The 13,017-nt window shown below is 32.7% G+C and overlaps 1 protein-coding gene across 3 annotated transcripts in view; it reads left to right on the top strand.

The window, feature by feature from the left end:
* Positions 1-13,017, top strand: part of LOC105831744 (ATP-binding cassette sub-family G member 1) — a 30,929-nt gene that overhangs the window by 11,091 nt on the left and 6,821 nt on the right. For all 3 annotated transcript variants that reach the window (XM_028190047.2, XM_012672114.3, XM_036291165.1), the window contains 2 exons: positions 9,892-10,009; positions 12,256-12,445. In XM_028190047.2, the coding sequence (XP_028045848.1) occupies positions 9,892-10,009; positions 12,256-12,445 (308 nt within the window). The remainder of the gene's footprint in view (positions 1-9,891; positions 10,010-12,255; positions 12,446-13,017) is intronic.

The following is a 13,017-nucleotide window of genomic DNA, read 5'->3' on the forward strand; positions in this document are numbered from 1 at the left end:
CTTACTTGGTAGGATATATCATCGAGTTGTGTAAAAAATTTTAATCAACTGTTCCGTAATAATTGTGGTTTAACGAATGTTCCTTATCTAAATACTTTGATCTGAGACTTTCGTAATCCAGTTCACGCGCGGCCGGCATACTTCAACTTTGCAGTAATAGGATAAGTTTTCGATTGGGCAAGTCGATGCTATGAGCCCTTAGCTAAAAAATAGCTTATACGATATAACTTGGCCACACAGTGGAGACGTGGAAAGAAAACCCAACTGTCAGAGCATAACGTAATATTATACCAAACCGATTAGGCATTAGTCGGACATGATAGTACATTATTACGTTGAAAACGACGTAGTGTCACACGAGAAAAAGTCGTGAAACCCGCAGAAAGATTGTTTCGTAAATCGCACGGCATGTGAATGTACCGCGCCCTTGAGCTGCATTCCACGTGTTACTTTATTTGAATACATCATAACGAAGTCTTTTTTAAAAGCACTCTAAGCTATATAATTACCATAATTGCTTGATAAACACACGTAACTTGGACAGCTTCCTATTGAACATTCAGAAATATTCATGTTTTCCGCGAAAACCGCACATCATCTTATATTATTACATGATAATTTACTTAATTATGTCTATAAAAATCTATATTTTGATGCGATACGTTAACCGCCCCCGCAGATCAATAAATATAACATAAGTTACACATTATTGTGTAGAACAATATACTATTCTTAGTATCCAAAAATGTTTAATGTCAAATTCAATTATTTTATTCTGCTATTTTATTTTTGTTATTTTTTTATTGCTATTTTGTACAACGGAATGTTATACAAGGACTTTTCAATTAATTTTGTAGCACGTCGTTGAATAGGACAATAATGTATTAATAAGTGCTGATTAAAAATATCAGGTTTATCTATAATAACAAATTGAATATTGCAATAACAAGTGATAATCAATTTTTTTGTGCAAACAAACTATATTTTTATTGTTTTTCACGTATATACATTTTAATGCGCGCACATAAAGATTATGTACTTTTTCTACAACTATTTTATTGTATCAATACATTTTTTATTTCATTCATTCTTTTTCGATTTTTTTCTTTCTTTCAGTTCGAATTAATTTCGATTTTTAGTTTCCCAATTTCTTGCCACATAAATATTTATTTTTACATTTTAATCTTGATTTTGTAACTAGCTATACGTATAATTTTTTTTTTCAAATTGCAGAAAAGCAAAATATATTGTAAACTGAAAGTTCTCTCAAACAAAAATGTGTTGTCTGTATTAAATGCAGCAACGAAGTATCGTTTAATTTATTCTGTGAATGATACTATTTATCAAATAACTATCTGTTTGACGTTGATTAATTAAACTCGATATCACGTGATTTTTTAAATGCACATGTCATTGAATATTTGATGCGACAGCATAATTCCATTGTCCGGGAAAATTCCGAGCTGTAAATGTCTTGAGAGTCATTGCACGTCCATGAGAAGAGGCCTCCAAAACGTCTCCAAGATTCTCCCTTCTTTTTCCATCACCTTCCTATATACAGGAAACAGTCACGCGCCGGACGCGCGATAAATGGTTTGCAAACTGGTTTCCGATGACATTGACCGCCGAGTGAAAGTGCACCGCTCGCGTGCCAAACATCGAAGAAATGCGTGTTTGAAGAAATGCAACACGGCGTAACGGCGTGCAACGGGCGCGCGCGTATCCCATGAGGGATTCCCACGTACTTATTCTTATCATCGGCGTGCAAGCGATAACGCGGCTCGGTGATCCCGGAAAATAAAACTAGTCTCTCTTTTGTGCATCGATGCTTTTCTCATCTTTAAACACGAACTAGGAAAATGTTACTGAATGTCATTCGCCTAAATCGTACCTCAAATTAATAATTGATACAGATAAAAAGGTTTTATTTTGATGTTCTTATCTTTTCATTATTGCGATTTATTGATTATGAAATATTTGATTTTTCTCTTCGCTCGATAAATTAATAAGTATTAATTAGTATTAATAAGTATTAGTTCGATTTCTTATTAATTCTTTAAAGGCGATATAATTTAGGAGACTCACAGTTTGGCGACTGGTTGCCTAAGTCGTATCTTTTGTAACGTATTACAAGAAGGACTTATAATAAATTAATTTGCTATTGCACGATGAAAGAAAATTAAGAATTATAAATTAATTATTAATTATTAATAGATACTTGAAATATCAAGCTATAGTTTTCAACGTTTATTTGCCTATAAACCAGTAAATAGGAAATACAAATAAAAAATAATTTAATTAGCATGTAATGATGGCTACTTAAGAGCAGGGGCTCTCCCCCATTTAAGAAGTCGTTCGGCAGAATTAACGCGATTCATGGACGCAAACTAGACAATACCATCGGTTGTGCCCAGTACCAATGCACCATTGTACTTGTGCACCAGATCGATAATCTAGTAATAGCGCTAGGAAGTCATATCATGTATACACGTACATTCAATTTTCTGTCATACTCTTTGTATCGCGGTCAGTTTATATTCGTGCGACATTTCGCAGCATATTTTATGATATACGTCATAGATTATGTCGTATATTCCGATTATTTATAGACTGGAAACATGACGCGTTCGCTTTGCTCCTTTTTCTTCTTATAGCTCGCAAGAAAATACTTCCGCAACGAATCAATGCGGTATTATGTACAGAGATTAATCGGGGATTGGAATTGATCGATTATTTCTGCTTGTTGAAATTATTGAAATTTTGTTGTGAAATGAAGGTCATTAGACAATCGTCACAGACAAATTGCCTTCACCTCTTTATTCTCTATTCGTGTCAGGTCATTCTGACTTATAAATAATGTGTACGACGTGCATGTTCCTCCCGAGTTTTAGTTGAGAAATCCGTAATAAGAGGAGTAATTCGTGATACTTGTCTCTTAGGATTAGTGATCGCAATTTTATAAGAAGGTCGACATAATATCTCGAAGATTTCCACGTCGATCACGCCGACATGTAATTCTTGAGCCCGCAAAGAAATCTTAATTTAACACTATGCGTGATTTGCCTCAAATGCATTTAAAAATACTTTACAGAAAATTTTAAGAACTTATATGTATAGGAAATTTTTTTCTTTAAAAAATGGCATACATTCTTATTTAGCATCGCTCAAAACGTGCGCTTAAATTGACGTGTCGACAGATAAACGTACAATAATAATATCCAGCGGTAAACATCATCATTGAAGTCTTTGTTCTTTTCATCTTATCGTGGCTTTCGCGAGCGCGAGGTGAATAGCTTCACTTGAAATGATAAAACTTCGTTTTACCGGCAATCCTGGATCATTATTTTATTTTACATTTTAAATTTTGAGTATTATTTCGCTGTTCGATTAAAATTGGCTAAGGAGATCGAATGGAATCTAACGTATGTCCGGTAGATTGCGAAGATACGTTATATCGATCACGCGTATCGTGCCGAGTGTGAAAGTGAAAATATTTTTTGCAACGCGACGATATTACGTCATCTCGAGCTGAAAACCAGGCTCCGGCGGCCTTGGACAACGCTATTTGAAGTTTAGTATAGCCACGTAATTCAACCATATTATGTTATTCTAGTAATGCTATCTTGCGGAGACACATTTGTAGTAATACTCATCTTCCTGTCGAGGATGGACGATAATTAAGCGCCGGACGATGACACGTCATATTTTTCCTTATTTTCCCTTTTTCTAGTGATAGAGACGTTACGATCAGCGGACATTTTGATGATCGATCGTTCGAATGCTTTCGTAACTCGGCGTAAATGATCAAAAAATATCATTTAATACCTAATGTTATCAGAAGACTAATTGTTTGCTCGCGACTAAGGAAACGCGTATTACGAACGATAATTATTGTCGCAGCCCGGATAAAGATACCGAACAACGCTTCATTGTGTTAGGTAATTCTTACCGTGGGATACATGGTTGTAGATAGATATTCGTGATCGCAATAATGCATGTGTGATCTTATCTTTTAATTTTAGAGTCTCCACCAAAAATTACCAGCAAAGACTAGCATTACGATCTGTGGATATATAATAATGAGTGTGTTTCGTTTATTTCGTATTCTTCTGCCGTCCACTTATCTTATTATTACAAAAATTTGCAGGGAGATAATAATCATCACGTGCCTTTGGCATAAATAAGATTGCTGCTCGACTAAGCTTTATTATTCATGTTCATGTATTTCACGAATTCGGACAAATCTTTTTAGATCACATGTATGACTGACAAATTAATACCAGCTTAAATAGATATCACAAAAAACGTGAGTTGCATTTCGACAACACTTTTCGAATTCGTGTCTTGTAATGCCTTCAAAGAAATACGTAATACTTTTTCGTCAGTTTAGAGAATAAGATGCCTTTCAAGTAATAATATGATCTACACTACTTGCCTAAACAATATATTTTAATGTGTATAAGAAGTAAATAAATTTGTTTCGTGAAATAATAATAGTTCTATACTGCACTCCCTCTGTTATGGAGTTTTTATTATTTTATTCGCAGTCATTACAATATTTATCAATAAGATATAAGAATAGCAATGAGCTATAGATAAGAGTGCAACGCATATTTCAAGATTTCAAGGAATTTGACATTAAAAAATTCTCGACATTTTTATTTTCTTAAAATTATTGTGTTAATAAAATATTTAATATCGATATTTTTTTCGAAATGAAGAAGAAAATATCTACAGAATTTTTCATTTTCCTTAAGATAATCTCTCTTCAGAGCGGCCTGCGGAATTGCCGCAAGGAATAATTTCGTACGTTGAGGATTTCTCGAGATTATCTTGTGTTGTCTTGTGTAAATCTTGTGTTGAAACTATTGAAGCTGTATGAACACGAAGAAGATATTCAGATAGGAGCTTGTCGTGGTTGGTGTTACGATATACAATATTTTTGCGAAATTAGGCTACAGCATCTCAATGAAACGTTATTGCGCTGTTGGATTCGCATGATTGCAAAATAAAATGAAGAAAGTTTAGTCTCGCGAAGTTAGCCATAAGATTTTGAGAACTTCTTGTCTCGCCTCTCTCTCTCCATCTCTCTCTCTCTCTCTCTCTCTCTTTCTCTCTCTCTTTCTCTCTCTCTTTCGCTTTTACTTCTTATATGTGTAAAATATGAACACGTGACACTCCAACATACAAGTATATCACACGTGATCTGAGCAACCGGAGTAATTTAAACGTTGTAAATCGTCGTATGTTTTTGCAATCCACAACTTGCGCAATTCGGCGCGCAGCCTCTTCCAGACTCGAAATTAGCAAACTCGTCTCTCTTTCTCTTTGCGCGTGTCTATGCCTGACTTGAAGGCCCGTTCGTGTATGGTCGGCGATATTCTATGTACGTGATCGAGCAAACAATGGTGCAATTAGTAGCACGTGGGTGTTACTACAGATGTAGATATTTATTTTATATTTCTCTATTGTCACACGGAGAGAGGAGCAGTATTTATCTTGAAATTATGCGGACATATTGCGCAATAAAACCAAAATATTTTATTATTAAATATAATGTACTAATCGATATCAACTTTTATCATAATTTTACATTTAACACGTCTGAATCTTCTTAATAGTAATTTTTACATATTTTATGTTTTCATGTAACGCAATAACTTTAGAAAGTCATGATGAGTACATATTAACAATAATGATCGCAAATGATACGGTGCGATCAAAAATCGATCGACCTACATTATCCATGCTAAATAACCTTCAGTAATGAACATGATTTGCATTTTGTCCTCCATTTTTCCACCTACATATTAAAAAATATAATCGTCGATCTTTCTACAAAGACCTTGCTTTTATTAACACTTTGCGCTGATAATATCCTAGTAGCACATTGGCAATACATTGACTAATATTGGCTAAACATTAGTTATATTGGAAATTTATTGGCCAATGTTTTCCCACTGTAACGTCAATATTGATCATAAAATATTGATTCTACATTAGAATGCAATTAATGTCCAATATAAAAAATTAATTCGTTCAACATTGGCCCAATGTTAAACCAATATTACTGCTTATACAAATTGGCTAAATAAGGTGAAGCGTCTACTTTACAATATTGGACCAATATTGGGAATATTGTCTTTACATTATTTCTCAATATTGTGCAAATGTTTTGTGCTACTAGGGTATAGTATCGCCACATGAATTTGACACTATGATCAACGGCATGTGACGATACTGTATTATCAGCGGACACAGTGTTGTAACAATTAAACTTTATTAAAAATAAAATACTTTAATTAATGCTTTTATATCGGCATGTATTTATGTTGTAAAAAATGGTGCTCAATTTATATTGTATCCGTAGATTGTTTAAATTAGGATAGTGGAAGAATAAAAATTTAAACACAGATCGCAAAGTGTTAATCTGGCGCTATACTACATGTGAAGCAGTCATCGTGCGGAGGTCATTGCTTCCTACATTCGCTTTTCGAGAAACAAAGACAGGTCAACAGTACTTGCACTTTGCATATTTTCCTTTTTCTTCAAACAAACCGCTCTCTATACGAGAGATAACGGAACTCGCATTCTGATTACAACACATGGTCATGCTCCGGAATATGGAGTAGGGGCCAGAAAACGTGATAAAAATTACATACCACAAATTTTCAAAGTAGGAACATTAATTATATTTATGAATCATTAGCATAAAAATATATATATTGGCGCTAAACACATGAAATGTTTAATCGGCAACGATAGTTGTTATTTGGCCTAATTATAAGTAGCACGATAAATCCGACTTAGATAGGTTCGTAATAATTTACGATCCGCGATATTCGCGTTTCCATAACGCCATATACGTATAGAGTCACGTTGATTCATGAAAAAGCAATTATATAAGATCAATGTATCAGTACATGTGTAAGGCCATGAGTATAGTAATCACGATCATAATGTTGTGCATTCGTGCAATAAACGTCATTAGGTGATAAACTGTCATAACAAAATTATCTTACGAGGCAATAAACGCCTCGCATTAACTTCATCAAGTACAGGAAATATTCTGGATATTCCAGAATACACAGGATATGCCAGAAATCGTATTTCCTGTTAATTATATTGAAAGACATATGAAGAAAACGGCATCGGATTTCCTAGAAACAGTAATAATGCCTGTATCTAGTCAAGATAGATTAACACACATTCCAGAATGATAGACAGTATCATAGATAAAGTTAATAAAAGGATATAATTTTATCCGTATAGTTTCTTATTACTTAATACTGGAATAAATAACATCTTGCTCAGTGTTAGATAAAGCAGATTTATAAAACTGCCAAATACGTGATGAACATAATAAATGAATCATTCCTATATAAAGACAAAGATATATCGACGATAAAGAGATCTGGTCAAATTTAGACTTTTAATTAACCCATATACTTTTTTTATTTATTATAAATCCTGAATGATCCATGTTCGACATTTTTACATCTTTACATGCTCGCTCGATCTACTTCCTAGAATTCTCGGATACTGTCTCGACGTGCATTTTGTACAATACAAGGTGGCTCGGAACCGGTTCGCCTTGAATTGAAATCAAAATAGTGTCCTATTGTGTCATTGCGATTTTATGCACCTTCACGCGCGGCTCGCAAATATTTGCACATGAACAACCGGGTGGCCCGGATAAGTGGAGGATATTCATGAATGATGTACGTGACAACGGTGACATTTATCTTCTTCAGGGAACTTTAAATTGCCACTTTGCGTGCATGCATAACGTTAAACTCTTATGGTAAAACAACACGTGAATATAATACGAAGTGTGTTTTTAAATTAATTATTTTATTTCACGTTATTTTCGTACGAAATATCTTCGGCCGGATGATTAGACGAGTGAAAATAAAAAAGACTTCTTTGCTTAGGAATTAAAGACTAATAAAGGAATATGTTTATCCTCTGCTGAGATTTTAAGAGCTAAAAATATTTTTAGATAATCTGTATTTATCAGAAAATTTAAAAAAGCGTGCTATTAAAATAAGCTTTTCGAATGCAATATTACAATAGTTAAAAAACGTCCGATTTTTATTTTGTAGTTATATTTGTGTTTTTATGTGTATATATATATATATATATATATATATATATATATATATAAAATACATATTTTTTACAAGTCTCTGCGAACGTATTGAAGTTTCAAAGAACAGACTGTGAGAATACAGTTTTGTCAAGCTATTGTGCAAAGCCTATTGTTTCACTGATTATGTAGCTCGTGACGTAGCAAACAATATGCAAAGTTTTGCGGTCAATACATTAATTTGCTCGTTGTCTTTTTCCTTGAGACAGACGCATGCGCTGCAATAGTAACATAACTTTAAATCAGGTGTTTCTGTTTAGCGGGCCGTGCGATTGCCAAAGCACTATTCAGGCCATTATCTACTTCTCTACTTGCGATTTTGAAATAAGAACAGTAATGAAATCGAAAGCTATAAAACCAACAAGTCAAGTTATACGACACTTGACCCTAGTGAGACAATCGTATCCTCGTATCATTATCATTTTTAACGTACCTCAAGTCGGATTATAAATTTTTTTTTTATATAATATTGTAAATACTTGTTTTTTCGCTATGTAAATTTTTCTGCGTTTACAAATATTCGTAAAAAATAGAAGATTCGTTTTGCACGTCAGAATTTTTATAAAGTTAAATTTGCTTTGCATTGAAAAACAAATTACTTCATTTTCTTCTTTTCGATAAGAAATGAAACATGTTTTTTTCATTGAATCAAATGACAAGTAAACTGATAAATTAGCTATAAATCTGAAAAAATGTTACTAATTAAAATTGAATATAGTATAGATACATTTCAAGAATATCAATATTATAATATTTTATTATATTATTTATATAAAGAAAAAATGTTTTAATATGACAAAAATATTTGTTTAAAAAAATGCGAATACATTTTTTACTACGATTCTTATTTAAAATTAAAATTTGTATTTAAAATGTGTTTGAACAGGTTGTGAGACACATTCAAGAACAATATTTATGCCGCAGTAGCCCGAAAAAATGGAAAGGGTGAAGTAATTTACTCGCGCAATCACTTGGTTATATTAAAAAAGTATATAGATTATATATCCATGTAATTATTGCTAAACATTTTTTACTACTTTTGATCTTTCTTATTATATAAACTGTTCAACAAAATCAACTACGGAGTTTGAAATGATGCAACAATTTAACTTTTTATGTTGAGACAAAATTGACAATTAAAGTTGCTTTTCCGACTTTTCGTCATGTGAACGAGCTCTTCACTGATTGGCTTTATACGCGAATATAATGTAATGTACGAGCTTATTTGTCTTGGACTTTGTCCTGTTCTCTTGTTCGATATTCCCGGGTATGTATTAGTCGTCGATATCATAAAAACAAAGATTATACTTATGACATCTGGTACGATGGTTAACCGATGATTCGTAATTTAAAAAAATATTGCATTTTGATTACTTAATGAGTATCATTCATGAAGAGTAATCACCTTTAATTCTGTCATTGCAAATATGTATGATTGTTTTTACGATACGCATGAATATCTTAATCCGAAGATTTATTAGTAAATGTAATGGAGCCAAATAAAATACATATTCTATCTCTGTTCTTTATTATCTTATATGTATTTACAAAATATAAAAAATAATCTTTTCATGTTCTTTTTTTTCTTAATTCTTACGCAAATTTATCGAAAACATCTTTTAGTTGTCTAAGTTATTCAAATATTATAATGTAAATTTTTAAGAAGTTTAAATTAGAGAATTAAATTAAATACTAGGATTCTCTCTCATCTGTCCAATCTAAAAAATTTATTTCACTTTCAGATGTGAAGACGATTCTCAAATCTGTCAGCGGCAGGCTGCGATCCAGCGAATTGACGGCTATAATGGGCCCTTCAGGCGCTGGAAAGTCTACGCTCCTAAACATCCTCACCGGATACAAGTGAGTCAGCGCAAAGCCTCTACATGATACAGTTATTACCAATAAAATAATAACATAATGGCGCATTAAAGTGGCGCTAAACGAGAAAGATGTCCGCAAGTGCTTTGAATAAAACATAATCTTGTGCAAGTTAGTTTGTAATGTGTGACTGTAATTAATATGATATTTCCACAGATACAAGACTGATAGTAACAGATAAAGTCATTTTGCTTATTCTCTATTGTTGAACAGCTACTGCTGATAATGTTTCATAATGATTCATTCGAGTGTTCCTATAACTCTCCTTCTAATTGTTTCCACATTATCACTATGTTGTTATAAAAAAAAAGATGATTAAAGAAAAGTCAGAGGCAGAGGTAAAAAATTTATTCGGAAATATTCGGATCGCTTTTTATTTATCATTCAGAGAGATAAATTAAAAATTCATTTTTTACTTTCAAGTTTGCTGGATAACAAGTCACTCGACATTTGTACAAATCTGTATGACACACATCAGCTTCCTTCCGTCTCTTTACAAGAAAATTTCGTCATGTAATAATCTCGCCTTGACCTCGTTGTACTTTCGGTTTTTTCCCAAACGTTGTCCAAATGTTTCACTTTCTTCGCCGTTAAGATCTCGCTTTCTTCGACGATGCACGATCTTACTTTCTTCGCGTTTTGTGCCGTTACGAAACTGCTACGGAACAGGAATATCTCATCGTTGATATTTGAAATAATAAAAAGTTTACCTATACTTACTCTATAGGAATACTCACGTATGTGTTGCACGTCAATTTTCGTACAGCCACGTGTAATTCAACTGCACATCATATTGAAATCGCTCTGCGAACGTTTGACATTATTAAAAGGAATTGAGAGGCGCATTCAGTATAGACTTTCTACTTCAAAATACTGTCTTCGGTCGATTAACTGTCGAATAGTTCTGCTTCATGAAGCAGTCTACATTTGTACTTCTTCAAGGATATTTTAAAAGAAATATATAAATCATTGCAAAAATTTCAGTGAATTTTTTCAGTTATTTTTAAGACTATATTTACACATATTTGCATATATTTTGAATAAATCAACAGATTCCAAGCTAGCTTGTTCAAGAAATAATTATCTTTTAAAATCCTATGAGTGTTGATAGTTATCTGATCTGGTTAGAGATTTCGCATTCTGCATGGTAAAAAAGTCCCTTTTCATTATCGAATGCACAATTAATAATTATAAACAGATTAGAAATTGTGATGTAAAAGAAAGAGAGAGAGAGATAGATAGATAGATAGATAAAGAGAAAGAGAGAGAGAGAGAGATTTTCTGCCTCCGGTTTATTTTACGTGGGAATTGTAAAAACAACTATCAGTATAGCGTGACAGCATTCTTTTTGCCATATTTGCCTTTAAATTGTACAAGGACGTTGCAATTTTACCGAGAAACGTTTTCAGATTAAATCTGCTCGAACCGGTTTTCGACAGTTATATTTTATGGAAGCTAATACACAGATCCGACCGCTAATTGCTCAGCACAACAACAACACGTGATTGTTTTTTGATCGAGACGGTGTAAAAAGTAAAATCGATATAAAATAGATACAAAATTATATAAATATATAATTACATAAAACGATATAATTATATAAAATGTATAATTTAAGAAAAGTGCAAATAACATAAATGCAATTGGTGATATGAGTCACTTTCGATTTCTTCCGAGTTATCTAATTTTGGCTGTGTAATGACGTCTCAAGATCAATTAACTTTTTGATATCTTCGTAATGTTTGCAGTAGCAGAGCTAGCAGACTCGACGCAGTCTGCATGCGAATAACGTGACCTACGATGTATTTGTTGCCGCGTAAAAGTTGTTTCGCTGCTTGTTCGCTTCTTTTCCATCGCGTTTTCCAAACCGGTTTCATAGTCAAGCCAGGATGGCGTGTCTACGTGCCCGATATCACGTTTTGCGCATCCGATCGAGAATCTTTCCATAATATTGCCCACGACGAAATCTGAGATCAAACAAAATTTGAGAAATTATTAATGGCTGTACCTTTGATCAAAAAGCTTTGAAACGTCTAAGATCGGTTTAAATTTCTTCAGCGAACGTTTTACATAATACTGACGGATAAAAGACGTTTTTATATTCAGCTAATAAAAATGATCAGAATAAATATGCGTGTTTATAAATACTCATCTTCTATAAATTACTTTTTATGAAATCAAGATAGGTATTTAATTATTCATGTTATTCATTAGAAATTTCTTATTAGAACGACAGGTGCAGAGGGCAGTGTTACAATAAACGGTCACGAAAGAAACCTCAGTGCCTTCAGGAAACTCTCTTGCTACATCATGCAGGATAATCAGCTTCACATGAATCTAACGGTAGCGGAGGCTATGAAGGTTGCAGCGAATCTTAAACTCGGCTCGCACGTTAGCCAAGCAGAAAAAGAAGAAGTGGTACGCTAAATCTTCCTATCTGATCTTTTGCCTCAAATTTTTCAAAGTGCGGTTGAATGCAGTTATTCATTCGCATACAGTGTATCTTGTAACTCAATCATTTAGAGATCATTTTTTTTTTTTATGGAATGAGACATATTTTTATTAACGTAATAATGTAATTCGCAAAAAACAAACGATTAAAATGTAATTCTTTTTTTTTTTTAAGATTATCTTAAGGTCAATATATTCTATGTAATTAAAATTGTTTTTTCATGAATTATATTATCAATGTAATGAAAATATGCAATTTTATTTAAAAAAAGTTGATTATCATGAAATCTCGTAAAGTAATAAACATATAAAAAGCTGCTTGTTGTAATATTTGCTGCTCCAAAACAATATCTATTTCCTTTTGATACTTTTTTATATCATTAAAAACAATAGAGATATTCTAAGACTATTCTGATTGAATTACAGGCAACACCTTGTGTAATACATGTAATAAATATCTGCATGTATATAAAAATATTACACATAACGGTAAAATTTATTGTTGCGTTCTTTGTTTGTTTCCATGTATTTTGGTGTTA

This window comes from Monomorium pharaonis, chromosome 8, assembly GCF_013373865.1.
Source record: "Monomorium pharaonis isolate MP-MQ-018 chromosome 8, ASM1337386v2, whole genome shotgun sequence".
In the NCBI taxonomy this organism is placed as follows: domain Eukaryota; kingdom Metazoa; phylum Arthropoda; class Insecta; order Hymenoptera; family Formicidae; genus Monomorium; species Monomorium pharaonis.